This window comes from Pyrgilauda ruficollis, unplaced genomic scaffold (assembly GCF_017590135.1).
Source record: "Pyrgilauda ruficollis isolate IOZ18807 unplaced genomic scaffold, ASM1759013v1 scaffold2, whole genome shotgun sequence".
Lineage (NCBI taxonomy): Eukaryota > Metazoa > Chordata > Aves > Passeriformes > Passeridae > Pyrgilauda > Pyrgilauda ruficollis.
The window spans coordinates 32,200,152-32,217,008 of record NW_024519206.1 but is presented as its reverse complement, the minus strand read 5'-3'; the positions used below and the strand labels follow the sequence as shown (position 1 = coordinate 32,217,008).

The 16,857-nt window shown below is 37.9% G+C and overlaps 1 protein-coding gene across 1 annotated transcript; it reads left to right on the top strand.

Annotated features, from left to right (window-relative positions):
* Positions 1–2,671: 2,671 nt before the first annotated feature.
* Positions 2,672–14,026, top strand: RALA (RAS like proto-oncogene A). The gene is made up of 4 exons (XM_041466483.1): positions 2,672–2,826; positions 3,629–3,837; positions 8,243–8,417; positions 12,079–14,026. The coding sequence occupies exons 1-4, from the start codon at positions 2,713–2,715 to the stop codon at positions 12,199–12,201; spliced, it is 621 nt and encodes a 206-aa protein (XP_041322417.1). The 5' UTR covers positions 2,672–2,712; the 3' UTR covers positions 12,202–14,026.
* Positions 14,027–16,857: the final 2,831 nt, after the last annotated feature.

Here is a 16,857-nt window from a genome sequence, read left to right as displayed (position 1 = left end):
CATAGTGTTTATGACAAGCTTATCTTGAAGATCTGTAGTCTGCAGTAGTGTGAAGTTTTGCTGTTTGCAGTATCTTAATGGAATGTTGTTTACTGACAATTATTTGTCAAGTTCAACGTGGAAATGGAAATGTTTTGGGTTTTTTATGGGTCAGCTGCTGCAGAGAGCACAAAAAGCAGCAACTTGTTTGTCACACTGGGACACTACGTGTTGAATTGTAAGTTGAAGTACAATATGAATTTTCATATTGCTCAATCTACTTAAAGACTGGAGATTAATTTACAACAAATACTACAGTGAAATATTGCTACTGTGCATTTAAATTTTTTTCAGACTGTAGTATTGTTAGGCCAAACTCACCTGAGTGAGGTCCTGCTGGGTTCATTTGGACTTGTTGCAGTACTGGAGTAGTTATAGAAGAGTAGTCTGTTTTCTTGCTCAGTAAGCTTAGAGTAGGTCACATCCAGGTGGATATTGTAATCTAACATTTGCAAACTGAACTGTTGTTAATTGATGGTGAGATTCAGATGAATTTTCTTTCTTACTTGTCTGACATACATACTAAGAAGCATGATTTTCAGGATGTGTTTTTCCTTTTAAGAGAAAAGTGCAAAAGGACAAAACAGTGTAGTAGATTGAAAGCATGCACATGACTTGGAACTATTTTGGTGTTCTTGGACTCCCTCTTGAGTAAAAAGAAAGAAATGGTTCTTTTAAAGTCAAAACAGAAATGTTTGCTGTTTTCCATCTCCTTTTTAAAAGAACTTGTAGCATAATATTAGTTGTATTTCTCTGCTATATCTCTGTACTGAGTATAGCACCTTACTTGTGCTCATTTTGCTTAGATAATCTTTCCAGGGAAAATAATTTGACTTACTTTTCAGTTGCATTTTCAGAATTCTATGACAGTAGAATGGGTGGCTGTGCTGGTGTGATCTCAAGAGTTTTTCACATAGTTTGTGGGTTTAGCTTGGTAGGCAGATAAGTCCCACTGCTTGCTTGCTTCCCCTGCCACTGGTGGGAGGGAGGAGAGAATTGAAAGGGTAAAAGTAAGAAAACTTGTGGGTTAAGATAATGATAACTTAATAAATATTTTTTTTAAGGGAAAACAAACCCAAGAAAAGTTATTAAAAGAAAATTTGTTCACTGCCAGGTGACCAATGCCCAGCAGTTCCTGAGCAACGGCAATGCTGGCAAACTTCAAACCTCTCTGCCAACTTTTATTGCTAGGCTGTGGCATGGTGATATCCCTTTGGTCAGGTGGTCCAGCCATAGCTCTCCTAGCTGTTTGCTCATCCCCAGCCTGCTTGCTGGCATGGGAGTGTGAGAACCTTGACGGCATGTGTTTATTTTACTTCCATGAAGGATTGGCTTAATCTCTGATGAAGCTTTAGTCATCATGCTTTTATACTACCTGCATCACTGCTAACAAAGCCTTAGTGCATGACCTCAGCTAGGGTTTTTGATACAAGTTTTAAGAAAGCTGTTGTATTTCACATTCTGATTGTTTAAGCTGCACAGAAGGATAATTCATTATGCAGTAGGATATAATTTTAGTGTGACATTGTCAAATAATCATGATGGCTAAAGGTAACAAGGTAATCATGATAAGTTACTATGCTGTGTTATTATCTGGTAGTTATATAACTTAACCATGTGTATGTACTCTTTTTGAGCTTTAAATTAAAAAAATAAAAGTTAGATTTGGTTTTCAATTGCTACCATAAATCTTTCTTGTATTTATATATATAATGTAGATGTCATTGTCTCTTCTGGAGTTCAGACCTTGTTTTGACCTGAAGTCTCTGGAGGAGAGCACATTCTGTCACTGTACAGGGACTCCCTGTGTTTTAAGAATTGTGCAAGCATTCACAAATACAGTTTTATTACTATTGGGATAGGTAGAGAATGAAACAAAAGTGTGGGAAAGTAGAGATCCACTAAAACTAGTATGCATGATTTTTTTTTAAGTTAATGGAATTGCTACTTTTTGTGCTTGTGCAGGCATACATTAAACTATGTGAATTAGCTATCATAGAGCCCTTTGGTGTTGGTGAGATGCAGAGATTTGTGTTTAAACAAGCAGTCACAGGACTGAGACAACTGCTTCAAATAATTGTATTTGTGGGCAAGTTGAATCTTTCCACTCTGTCTAAACTAGATTGTTATTTTGGTTTCTGACTTACTGAAACCGGGTATTTTTAGATCTCAAGTTTGCTTGGTTTTCCTGTGTAAGTACTCTAGCTAATCCTTGCTGCTGTGTCTTAGTGCTTGCCATTTAAACTGGAAATCCCTTCAAAAGTCTGTTTCCTTCCCCTCCAGCTGTCATATCATGTTTTCTTATATGGTGTTGACTCACTGTGGCTTCCTTTTTCAATTCTTGTGAAGTAAACTATCAAGAATTCTTGACACCTACTGTGCCTCTAAAAGAAAATACTACATATTAACATGCTGCTTCTAAATGGTGAAGAATTTCTTTCCTTAATTAAAAAAAAAAAAAAGATATGAGCTCAAAATAACTTGTGGAGTGGTTTCCAGTGAAAGAGCAGGTAGCTTTCACTAAAACAGACCTGAAATTAAGTCATTAAATGTGAAGGAATTTGAGAAAAATCCATTTAATCAGTTCATGTGGGAGAAGGAAAAGAAAACTAATTAAATATTTTTCTTCTAGATTTTTCCATTTGATATCTGTGAATTTTCTGCAATCCAAAGATGGCAGCAAATAAACCTAAAGGACAGAATTCATTGGCTTTGCATAAAGTCATCATGGTGGGAAGTGGTGGTGTAGGAAAATCTGCTTTAACACTACAGTTTATGTATGATGAGGTAAGAGTCTGTCAGAAATTACCTCAGGAGGTGTTTAAATGTTGTTTAAGTTACGTTTGTAGAATTATTTTCTGAAAGGGTCTAAATGTATGTGACGTGGTATGAAATTCAGCAGTTAAGTGTAACAAAAAACATGTTTTGAGATTACTGATTTGCTCTCTAAAGGTACCTATGAAGGTAAAATTTGGTCTTTTTCAGACTTTTCAGCAATTAGATACTCTGTCATATTACTGGAATATTTTTGCATTGATCACTAGACTTAGAACTTGGTTATTATAGTTCAAAGCTTCTTCACTTAGTTGAGTTGCATGACACCTGAAACAGCCAATTTCTTCCATGTTTTTTGTGCTGGTGTTGGGGACAGGAAAGAAAATCAGTTTCTCTTTTCCCTTTTTCCCAGTGAAAATCATGCCTTTTTATTAAAAGTCAGAAGCTTAGCATTCAGTGTACTTTAAAAGTAGATACTAAATATATCTAAAGTCAAGACTACCTGATTTCATAATGGAATGCAGACAGATGTGCTTTAACCAGAAGAAGTTTGGGTAGTGCACACACTGATGTTTTGAAATTACCTCTACATTTCCTTATAATGTTTGAGGAAATCAAAAACCTAAAAACTATTTGGGCTGATGAAGAGTCTGCTTTAACTACGAGTTGTTTGAGTACTTCACAGGGCCTAAATGCACAATGCGTAGTTATTAGTTACAGTACCCATTTAATGTTTGCTATATCCTTATGTGCAAACAGAAGCAATTGTCTTGTACAGGCATGATTTTACATCATGAAGGGTTTTTTTTTCTAGTTTGTTGAAGACTATGAGCCCACCAAAGCAGATAGCTACCGGAAAAAGGTGGTTCTGGATGGGGAAGAAGTCCAAATTGATATATTGGATACAGCAGGGCAGGAGGACTATGCTGCAATTAGAGACAACTACTTCCGAAGTGGAGAAGGTTTTCTTTGCGTCTTCTCTATTACAGAGCTGGAATCCTTTGCAGCGACTGCAGACTTCAGGTAAGTTAGAAGGCAAGATAATCATTCTAATTACTCTGAGATGATTGAAAATTACTTTTTTATGTGTGTGTTTCGTAATTTCCTTTTGGTGGTCCAGACTGGATGGCAGCTCTTACTGTTGTCACATAATGTTTCGAACAGACACCTAGCCAGGCCTTTGCTACCTGTAGAACTTCAGGTGTCTTAGCTGCTGTGTTTCGGAATACCAGAAAGGCTATTGCCACAGAGCAGATACACAGCAACATTCAGAAGACAGCTGCCTGACCATGGTCTCAACCACAGACTGCATTATATTAAAATTCTTATGATAGTAATAGAATATTATACAGGTAGGAGTATATTGCAGGTTTTTAATTTCAATTGAGAGAGAAAACATTTAAATAACTCATTACTGCATCTTAAAAAAAGAACAAAATATATCAGAAAACAGTTTTACCAGTTCAAAGTGTAGTGAAATAGGAAAAGCCAGACTATTTGAAAGAAAATTACGGAAACAAGTATAAAAAGGAGTTGTCTGCATCCCATTGAAATCAGTCTTCTTGGAGATGCTGTCACAGTTCAACTTATTTAGCACTAAGTAGCAGCATGTGTTTAATATCTCTAAGGGAGGAGGAAGAAGTATGGAGAGGGGAAAAAGTAAATTTTTCATCTTCTGGTGTTTTTAATTTATTTGTATTTCTATATATCTGTATTTATATATTTTGAGAGAGGGAAGAGCAGGCCTTTTTTGTTTGTATTCTTATGCTGGGCTTCTGTCAATCATGGAGGACAGTTTAGTGTAGTTCAGTTCCCCTAGAGTACAAAATCACCTATTGAACTCTGTTTAAAATCATGCCAATGCTTCAAAGTATATGATCTTTGGCCTTAGAAAAAGTCCTACTTTCCAGTAAAGCTGAGAGTTAACAGTAGTTAGAAACAGTAGCAATTTTCCTGTTGATACAGGGAAAATGAAAGAAAAAATACCTTTAAGTAAAGATATTAAGATTCTCCCCAATCCAAATATGAAAGTGAACCATAGAAGACTAAATGCTAAAATGTAACTCAGAAAAATATTCTTTTCTACTCTGTGTAAAAGTATTCTGTATATCTTGAAGGTACAGTTAAAATACCTTTGGCACTGCTAGGTAATCTGAGAGCATACTACTCTAATAGTCTGAAAGCAAACCAATAAGAGAAACCTAGTCAGAACTACAATTTAATGGGAAAATTAAAATAAAGGCTGAAAATACTGGCTTAAACTGACAGTCAGGATACCTGATACCCTGTTGCTCAGGGTGGTGGTAGCAGTCTGATTAAATGGTGGCTGCAGTCCTTTAGGAATGATGGATGGGGTTCTGTTTAAGCAGTGATCCTGTAGAAGGGTCTGCTCTTCCTCTGAAGGTCCAGTGGTGGTTATGTAGCTCTTGTCTGGAAATTCAGTAGGTAGGGTTGCCTGTGGTATTACAAACCTCAGATTATATCCAGGTAGGAATGCTTGATTCCTCACCCTGGGCAGAGCATCTCCCAATGCGATGATGTAATTTTGAGTCAAGCAGTGAGACTTGATGGCCCATTAGCAGAAGATCGTCCCCGGAGAGAGTTATTAGGGATGAGTCATGGAAGAAATAAGGAACACTACCCCATCTGTTGTTAACGGCTTACAAAGATGGTGGTAGAATACATACTTCTGGTTGCAACTTATATTGTGACCAAAGACAACTACTTAAGCCAAATATTAAGGAAAGTGACAAGAAGAACTTGGATGTTTATTTTCATTTTGTTCTGCTGGAATGGCAGACCTCCAACAGGAGAGCTTTTTACTGCAATTCAATGGGGTTCCTGGTATGCTTTGAAATGCTATTGTTCCAAGTGACTTTTTTCAATAGAATACAGACCTGCAATTGAAATACTTTTAAATACTTGAAAGGTTGTTTGTTAAAATTTGGGCTTGCTTTGAGCAGAATTGTTCTGGCTGTCATAGCGTGGATTTTTTTTAAGTTCTCTATTTCAAGCTGGCATGTCATTAATTAGATATTTCTTGTCTAGCCTTCAGAAGGCGCTCAAAGGAGAATATGAATATCATCATCTTAATTGCTGTTAGGTTAACTTTTTACATTTTTGTAAAAATGTAAAAGTTTGTTTGGCATCTGTGGTGGTTTGACCTGGCATCTATCCCAGGTACCCACCAAAGCCCCTCTATCTCTTCCATGCTCAGCTGGACAGGGAAGAGAAAATACAATGAAAGGCTGATGAGTTTAGGACAGGAAGAATTCTGATTAGGAGAGGAAGACTTACTGATTACCAGCACAGGCGAAACAGACACTGCTTGCAGAAAGGAATTGAATTTATTGCCAATCAAAGTCAGAGCAGAATAATGAGAAGCAAAACTGGCCTTAAAAATGCCTTCCACTCCACCCCTCCCTCCTTCCTTGGCTCTACCTTCTCCTTCCCAGTGGCACAGAGAGACAGGAAATTGGGGTTCCGATCAGTTCATCACACATTGTTCCTGCTGTTGCATCTTCCTCGGGGAGAGGAGTCCTTCCCCTGCTCCAGTGGGGAGTCTTTCCCATGTTAGACAGTTCTTCATCAACTTTTCCAGTGTGAGTCCTTCCCACAAGCTGCAGCTCACTAACTACTCTAGCATGGGTCCCTTACCATGGGCTGCAGTCCTTCAGGAACAGAATGCTCCAGCCTAGGTCCCCCACAATTCCTGCCAGTAAACCTACTTTAGCATGGATCCCTCTGTCCAGGGGCCCACAGATTCTTGCCAGGAGCATACCCCAGCATGGGTGTCCTCCATGAACTGCAGAGGAATCCCAGCTCTGGTGCCTGGAGCACTTCCTCCCCCTTCTTCACTGAGCTTAGTATCTATATAGTTGTTCCTCTCACATATTCTCGCTCCTGTCCTCTCTGAGTGCAATTGTACCTGTGCAGTATTACTTTTAAATAAGTTATTACAGAGGTGTTACTACCTACCATTGGCTTGGTCTTGGCCAGCAGTGAGTCTGTCCCAGAGCCAGCTGGCATTGGCTCTGCCAGTAATGGACATTGGGTAAGCTTCTGGCTTCACAGAAGCCACGTCTATAGACGCAGCACTAACAAAACCTTGTCATGCTAACCCAGTATAGTGTTGCCTGGATAACCAGTGTTGAAAGCTACTAGTTTGTACCAGAAGTCTTATTTACACAGGGGCTGCCATGATGCGCTGACTTTTTTCTGGCCACCTTCCTAATCCCCTGGCTATTCAAGCTACTTTTGGATAGTTGCAGACTCTGTTAAAACATTTGCACTGGTATTTGTGTGGAAGAGGAGAAATGTTGCTTTTTAATTATACCTCATACATAAATGTGGTGTCACAGTCTGCCTCAAATGCACAGTTTTAAAAAAAAAGTTATGGACTATCTGCAGTTTCTCAGCTCAGTGAGTAGGCTTCCTCCACAAGACTGATGCTATTCAGAGCTTTTTGTAATGTGAGCATCCTACCGTATACCAAATCAAGGCCCTTTAGAATATCGATTACTTAAGTGTTTTCAGCTTCTCTCCCTTCAACTTTAAATTTGGTCTCACCTCAGCCATCAAAAGAAATTTCTCTGTGATTTTTGTCAGTATTTCAGGAATTGCTCCATGATAAAGGGCTACATTTCACAACTAATTTATATTCCTTTTTTCATAGACAAAATACAGAATATTCTTCTTCTGAGACAACTCTTCTTCCTGATAGTATTAATGCATCTTCAGTTAGAAGAAAACATTCATTATTTTTTTAAGTGTTGAAGACTTGTGTACCAAACTATTTGTAGTATTGAGTTTTATGTATAGTTTTAAACCTTTCATCCTAGCAGTTAAAACAGTAGAAGACTCTGTCCTTAAAAATCTGATGCATATACAGCTTGTGTCTGTATACAGGTATGCATTTAAATTAAGATCTCTGGAGAAACTGAATATAATTGACTTGAGAAAGATTCCTGAAAGGAAGAGATTTTTTCTTGATATGCTATGGACCATTTTATCAGCTTTAAAATGTCACATTTTGTTAGGAAAGAATCAGCTGTTAATCTGAAACTTGGATAGCTTAAAAATGACCATCAAAACCAGTAATGTAAAGACAATGGTAGATGCTTTCAAATAACACTGTTAAAGGAAATGAATTGTTAATATAAATTCTCACCTAAACTAGTCCTGTTCAATTTTTTTCATTTCTTACTGACTCAACTGCTTCCTTCCTCGAGGACTAGCTGTCTGTCTCTGTCTTCATTTTGTATAATATCATAATGAGGTTTAAGACATTCCTGTTATATAAACTACATAAGAGGAATAAATGGCTTTTCACTGTAAGATGTGAAAGTATTTAGTCTGAATTCTTCTTTATGTGTTTGAAGAATGGTACTCTATGCAAAGCTTAATTTTCTTTTTCCTTCTCCTCCAGGGAGCAAATCTTAAGAGTAAAAGAAGATGAGAATGTTCCTTTTTTGCTAGTTGGTAATAAATCAGATTTGGAAGATAAAAGGCAAGTTTCTGTAGAGGAAGCAAAAAACAGAGCTGATCAGTGGAATGTTAATTATGTGGAAACTTCTGCAAAAACACGAGCTAATGTTGACAAGGTAATAACTGGCCTCTTAAACAATCTGCTCATAAGTTTTTATTTTATTCCTCTTTTTCATGGGTCATACTCCTTATGTTCTTAATTTTAGCAATAATTTTGTGGAATTTTAATCAAATACTTTTCTTCCTTAGCTTGCCAGGAGTGCATGACTAGGTGACTCCTTGTAGAACAGTGAAAATGTTAGGCATAACACATTTATCCCATTCTAAACGGCAAGGAATCATTGTTATCCAAGATGTGACACAAGACCTTATAAAATTTTCTTGGGTCTGCTCTTTTGGCCTAGACTTCATACTGCGTTTTCTGTAACTAGAGGAGAGTCTGCTTCTGAACAGTGAATACTTTCTGATCCTTATTATAAAAGCAAATAAGGGAGGGATTTAAGCCTTCCCTACCCTCATTTAACCATCTGCCTCTTTGTATGTTGTTTTGATGAAGAATGGATGAACCCAAAAAGCTATAAAAGTCCAAAAGTGCCTCATGAGTTTTCAGAGATAAAACCTGGTTCAGAACCTCATAAGTTAAAGAGAATATTTGTCTCCAAGAAAAGAAAATGCTGCTTTAAGTGCTTCAGCAAGAATGTGAGGTCTTGCAATTCAGAATAACTGTCAGCCTTGTAGACTGTTGGAGTCACACTTGTGTTGCAAAAGAAATAAGTAGGTTTAGTAGGATGTGCCAGCCTTTCAGAGTTGTTGACAAAATTGATCCCACATTGAATCACAGGTTTGTGTTGCAAGGAACCTTAAAGATCATCTAGTTCCAACTGCCCTGCCATGGGCAGGGATACCAGCCATTTGATCGGGTTACCCAGAGCCCCGTCCAAGCAAGCCTTGAACACTTCCAGAGTTAGGGCATCCACGACTTCTCTGGGCAACCCTTTCCAGTGCCTCACTGCCCTCACAGTAAAGAATTTTTTTTAAATTAATAATTTAAATCTCTTCCCTTTTAGTTCAAAATTGTTCCTGCAAGCATCTTACCACAAGATGCCCATATAAAAAGATGTTTTCTGTCTTTTTTTATACACCTTCTTTAAGAACTGAAAGGCTGCAGTAACGTCTCCCTGGAGCATTCTCTTCTTCAGTATGAACAACACCAGCTTTCTTAGCTTGCCTTCATAGTGGAGCTGCTCCAACCCTCTGAGCATCTTTGTGACATCCTCTGGACCCACTCCAACAGGTCCATGTTTTTTCTTGTGCTGAGGACCCCAGACCTAGGCACAGCACTGCAGGTGGGGTTTCATGAGAGCAGAGTAGAAGGGGACAATCACCTTCCTTGACTTGTTGGCCAATCCTCTTTTGCTGCAGCCCAGGATACCACTGGCCTGCTGGGCTGTGAGTGCACATTGCCAGGTCATGTCCAGCTTTTCATCCACGAAAGCCTGCAAGTCCTTGTCTATAGGTCTGCTCTCAGTAAGTTTATCTCCCAGTCTGTACTGATGTCTGGGTTTGCCCTGATCCAGATGCTGCATCTCGCATTTGGTGAAAAATTCTCTAATGTAAATCCATATGTATGAGCTGTCAATTGCAGCACTGTAATGCAGAGCTGTAATGCAAATTCTCTTTTACAATAACTGTTGGTTGTGTTCTGTCAGTTATCTTACTGAAGAAAGTGATTGTTCAGTACTATAGTGTTTTACCCTACAGAACAGCAAAGAGTTCTTAATCAAGTACAGCAGAACTCATCCTCATTGTTGAATAAAGCCCTGATTTTTTGTTGTTGTTGTTATGAAAACTAACACATCTTTTAGTTTTGGTATATAACTGCAGTTAACAGCCATCTATTACAGTTGTAAAAATTCAGCTCTTCAAATCCATTTCATTATTGTTTAGCCGCTGGGGAAAAAAGTGCATATAATATATTTTTTTCAATAGCTCTTGGATCAATAGCCTTTGCATATACCTGGAGCTGATGGCATAATGATCCAGATTAGCATGTGTCATACAGATTTATGTTTTGACAGGCCACAAATGAGACCTTGTTGGCACAAGTGAATACTGTGTATTCTTAGTTGCTTGAAGCATATGAAGTTTTGGAGTTTGCTACACAAACTTGGGTTACTATTGTAATATGGTCTCTCTGAATTCCAGAATAGACATTTTACTCACTTGAAAAAACACAGCCAGCCTCCACTCATTTTGGCAAAACTGACCCACTAAACATTTTCTCAGAAGGTTATGTATCCCAGACAGCTAAATACTGTTGTACAGTTATCAGTACTTAAGCAAGCTGACAGTTGAATCTTGCCATTAGCACAGGTTTAAATACAAGCAACTTAGCGCACATTTAAAAATCTAAAGGCAATCTCATTTCTTGATGGAAATGTTTAGTTCCATTGATTTTCTTTGGATTTGATGTGATGAAGGTTGATACTTTTCCTGCAGTCAATATGAGATTAGTATAATAAAAACCTACTGAGCTCTGTAGAGGAGCTTTTCAGCCCCTGCACTGTCCATGTTTCACAGAAATGGATCAAATCCCTTGACACAGATGTATTGCTTAGTAGATATTTCAAAGTATCACAGAATATTCTGAGTTGGAAGGGACCCACAAAGATCATTGAGTGCAACTCTTAGGTGAATGACCCATATAGGGATCAAACCCATGACCTTGGTGTTATTAACATCATGCTCTGACCAACTGAGTTCATCTCAGGGCTGAAAAAGGAAGGCTAGAGCACCTGGTATTCCCAGGCAGGTATTCCTATTCAAGTACTAACCAGGCCTGATCCTATATAGCTTCCAAGATCAGATGAGATTTAGCATTCTCAGGGTGATAGGGTATCTAAAGACTCTCTCCTGAGAGAAAAGTTTTAGAAATGCTCAGCTGATTTCCTACAGTAAAATTATAAAGATGTATACATACTGTTTGCTGTAACCTTCTGTAAGTCAAGTCAAGATCTGCTTGTAGTAAAGTAGCTTTACACAATCCATTCATAAAGCCTTAACTGTCTGTCAATAGGATCTCTCTTACCTGAGTCAGTGGTGTACCTCCCCAACTTTGTCCTAAACCATTTGATGAAAGTGAACTTCATGTGTACTTTAAGACTGTAATATGGTAGCTGCACCTGAGATTACCTGATGTAAGAAATTGTTTATGTAGTTGTATGATTAAAGACTTTCCTTTAAAGGAAATGCCGAGTTTGGTTTTTTTCTCTAGTCACTTTGTGCTTAGACTTGCATGATGGAACATACCATACAATATACCATACATGCATTTCAGTCCATGCTACTGCTCCATTAATAAGTTGCTAAAATTGGATGTTTTTCAACCTTTGCAGCTCATGACTTAAAATACTCAAAAGGTAAACTGATTTCCTTAAATTTCCTCAGTAGTATGTACATACAACGTCTGCAAATCTTGGCTGGTGATGGGGCCCTTCTTTCAATTCTTGTTGAAAATAGCCTGAAGGATTCATAAGCAAATATCAGAAGACAAGGGAACATTATGGTGCTGTGAAACAAGCAGAATTGCATCATATCAACTTATATCAACTTGACCTTCAAAAGCAGTGACAGATCTGTTGAATTAATATTTGTTTGCTCAAACTGATTGCATGTAATTGATTCTGTTCGAAACAACTGAAGTGGATGTCAGTGATAGCTTAAATTAACTCATGTCTGTGATTTATTTTTGCATTTATCTTCTTGTATCTTTTTCAGGTGTTTTTTGATTTAATGAGAGAAATTAGAGCCAGAAAAATGGAAGACAGCAAAGAAAAGAATGGGAAGAAGAAAAGAAAAAGCCTAGCTAAGAGGATCAGAGAAAGATGTTGCATTTTATAATCAAAAGCTTGGATTCCTTTCCTACCCTGACCATACTAATAAAAACCATAATTTATAAGCATGCCATTGAAGGCTGAAGTGACTGAAATTACCCTAACATGTTGGAAAATGTAATGTACCACTAAAAGCATGATTTGGAGCGGCACTGAAAGTCAAATTCACTGAAAACAAATTATGTGGCTTCAAGAGAAGCAAAGTTCAGTCCATTTCATAATTGCCTACCTTCTCACATTTCTTCTGAATGTAGTGTTTCATAGGTAGTCTTTTCTTTAATAGTGAACAAGAGGGGCAAAGTATTACTTTGTGGGTTCTTATAAAGCATACTTTTTTATCACTGCTATTTGTCAATTCATTTTGTCTTTTGTTGCCTTGAAAATTACAATTGTGAACATGATAACTAACAAAGCAGTATGCAGCTGTTTTGCCATGGAGTTATGCAAATTCAAGAAGAATAATGTGTATGTGAACAGCTATGTTGAGGAAAACTATATGTGGTTCTGCATTACCTGATTAACTTAGAAGAGCAATGTAATCTTTTACATTGAAACATTTGAATATGCCTTAATTTTAAAACCCAAACATAGCAGGTTGCTTAATCAAGGGTGTATTTTCAACTCTGTTGCATGGAGACTGTCCCTGTGCATCAGTGCAAGACTGCCCTCTCTGTGGAGTGCAGTTACTTGGATGATTTCACTCACTAGCTGTCTGCTAGCAGTGTCTGTTCTTTAAATGTGTGCCATCCTCTGGTAATGTGAATAATACAGAGCATATTCTGTCATCTTTAACTTGGTAGACAGTATGGTATCTTAAAACTAAAAGGTCAGAATACACATAAGACTGAAGTCATAAGCCTATGGCACATATAAGCCTGGAATTGTTGTTTAAAATTTAACATGCTGGTACCTTGAAAATTCCCTTTTGCACATAGATTTTTGTCTAGATGTTCCTTGGGTTTTAACTCCCTGGAATTGGGTGGAGTGGGGCTGATCTAGTAGCGCTTATGTGTTTTGAGTTAAGATGTTGTCTGGGAAATTCTGGTTAATTTCTTTTATGTTCCTAATACTTAGCTATTGGAACATGGTGTGTTATGCTGAAGCTCTTTGCAGGTTTTGTACTGTTTAGTCTATGTTGATTTTCAAATGGGGAACAGTGTAGTTACTTTTTCTAGTTAATGTTGATATCAAACAATCAAATGTGCTTTGCAATACAGAAATCTTTAATGTGCACATCCAAAATCCCCAAACAAAGCATACTGCCTCAGTTGCTTCAGAACAAGAAGAATACTAGCACATGGTCAGTGTGCTACAACTTAACTAAAAATATACCAGAATGTTTGAGGGTTTTGGACTCCTCTGGGGTGAGACAGGCTAGATCAATTCCACAAACTGTTATACTTTTTATACATGTATAAGCCTATAACTGACAGTTTAAAATGTGCTCAAGAAAACTAGGTAACAAATATTTAACTTTCATGCTAACAGATGTTTTAGGGACTCAAGTCTTAGGAGTTACATTTGTCATGTTCAATATTTATCAGTAGGAATTTTGTATGTGCATTTAGTAGACTGCCAAATGCAGAATAAAAGTTACTCATGTATCTGGCAAATACAAGCCAGTCTTCATCTTACTGTGTACTTGTTTGGGTCTATTTAGCCAGGGAGTCTAACCACTAACATTGTGACTGCTTTGGAACCTGTATACTGGGAACTGAGGTGTTATGAAGCCACTGGACACACAAAACTTGTCTTGGCTGATGCCTTATCTTGTCCTTTTATTTGCTATTTGAGCCATTGAAAGATAAATAAACTTCCATTTTTCTAAAATACTTGTGCAGTGTTAATTGATAACTGTATTACTCATAAACATTGCTATAGCCAATGCCAACTGTCAAGCAGTTAAACCTAAGTACTCTAGAAGACTGGTTTATGTGCATAAAGAAAATTGTTCATTAAACAAAATTAGTCTGGTAAAAAGCCACTTTTTAAAAGCTATGTATGTGCTACCTTCTATCCATAGGTAATTTGCTTAGATGCTACAAGACTATCTGAAAATGGGCAACAAACTGAGGTAAGCTTGTTCCAAAATTACTTTTCTATAAGAATGGAATGTGAGATTTAAAAAACAAACAACAACAGCAACAACTAAAAACAAACAAAACCCTAAATCAAAAAATGGACAATCTACATAACTTTTAATAAAATAAAAATGCATTCTAAGTAATTTTCTTTTGGCACACTCAAGAAGAAACGAAGTATGCTTTCTCAACTTGCTGGAAATATAGCTTGCATCATGTATCCCAGGATTTGCGTATATCATGAGAGAGTCATCCAAAGTGAGTGTTACATTTGCATCATAGAGGAGTGTTTTGTTTAGCCTGCTCGAGTGTCTGAAATTCCTAAGTCTAGCTGCTCTGCATGTTTCTGTGCCTGAGGGCACTTTTTATCCCCTATTTCTTGAAGAAGCTCAAGACACTTTCTTCTCTGGCAAGATCAAAGCTTTCCATGGTAGTTCCCTCCAAGTTAGCCTAATGCTGGCAGTACTGTTGCTCACTTTTGTGAAATGCAATGTATGGTAAATCTGCAGAAGAGAGAGATGCCTTAATTTGTAAAAAGCTATAAAGTTGAGTGTTCTGTTATGTATGAAACCAATGTTGAATTTTTATCTAACTATTTTATTCTGTAGCTTTTCATAGCTTTAGAAACTCAATTGACTTTCAAAAATGTTGGCTAAGAAATCTGTGGTGTATTTGGTAATTTCTGTAGCCTCCCACTTGAATATACAGTAGCTTAACAATTACAGTGTCTAGCAGTTTTCTTTGACTATTTCACAATAGTGTGAGGGTATGCAGGAAGTCTCCATTTATAGAGACCTTGTTAACATCACAGTAGCGTGCAGAATGACCCTTCTGGCAATTCCAGTAGCAACTGTAATGCAATAAAATACACTTCATATCTGAGACTTGTGCTCACTATAGTCATAGGTAGTGTTATAAATGAAAATTGCGAGTTGGCGTCTTTGGGCGTAGGTGCTGTTGAGTGTTCGTCCTTGGTGCAGCTGGAGTCCTCTTTGGATGCAAATGCGTGATATCCATCGGCCGTGGGTCATCTGGCCAAGAATTCCCAACCTGAAGGAAAAACGGATTCTTCCCCCGTCTCCGCAGTTTATTTTCTACACTTATATTTTATACAGCATTTATTTCCACGAATTACTAATTACATTCCTAACAGTAGGAACTAAGTCTTTTATCTATTTATATGTGAAATGGGCTTGCTCAAAATCCTGGGCTCCATTTTGGGACACCAAAGTTTTCAGTGCCTCTATGAAACTACAGAATCAGAATATTCTGAGTTGGAAAAGGACTCATAAGGATAATCGACTCCTACTCCTGGCCCTGCACAGGACATCCCAAGTCACATCATGTGTGTTGTCCAAACATATCTTGAACTCTGCTGGGCTTGGTGCTGTGACCACTTCCCTGGGGAGCCTGTTCCAGTGCCCAATCGCTCTCTCCATGAAGATGTTTTCTAATATCCAAGCTACACCTCCCCAACACAACTTCATGCCATTTCCTCGGGTCCAGTCAGTGCTCATGAAAGAAGACACAGTACCTCCCCTCTGCTTTACCTCATGAGGATGGTGAAGAGTACAATGAGGTCTTCCTCCAGAGGGGAGGTGTCCTCTACTTGATTATAGTTCAATGCAAAACATGAAGCAGCAGAGCAGTGACTGGTATCACAAGTGCGTATACAATACATTTAGTTGTGTCAGAACTGGATGAGAAGGTGAGACTGAGCCTATGACAACTGAGAATTGAAGAGGAAAAACTAATAGCACACCTTAATTTCTAAACTTCCTCGTTGTTAGATATGTTGGCTCTTACATCCATGTGGATGCACAGTCAGTCACGTGCATAAAATATTTCTTTCCAAATTCACTCCTACCAATTTTTGACTGTAATTATTTTAAATAAATGGGTATGTTTTAAAGAACTGAATTATGAAAGAAGCTTCTTGCATATTTTTGTTGTAACTTCAGCTTGTTACTAAAACTGAGTGGTAGGAAGTGTGCCAGTGTTGCTATTACTGAAGCACATGTTAATCTTTGTCTAAAGACGTGGAGCAGACTGGGATATTTTGGTTGAAGCTTCATTGTCAAAAAAATGCTGAAATGCATACCATTTGAGATCTGCCTGGGATTGGACATATGCCAAGGCTCTTCCCATTTTCAAGAGACCCTGAGTAGATCTAACCATCTGTTTAACTGGTACAATCCATTTTGGATATAATTTGGTTCGTGTGTGCTCTAAGATATTTTCTTTTTTTCAGCTTGTCCTGGGCAACCCAAAAAATGTGTGTTGTGTTCCATTTTTCCTCCCCATCAATCCATGCAATTTGTGTTAATGTCTCTTTAAGACCTGGGGGCCAGACGTGGACCTGGAATGTTTTAACATAGAGGGGTACGTTCTGTCAGGGGGTGGGAGGTTCAAGGGTTTCCTTTAAGAGACTGGGAACAGGTACACAGAGTCCTCTCTCTTTTCTTGCTCAGATGCCAGGGAAGTTGCCTGGCATAGGTCTCCAAGAAACTGCATTTTTTTCAATCCAAAACTATTTCAGGAGGAATTTCACAATACACAGCTGCAGTGCTGAGCTGGAGCCA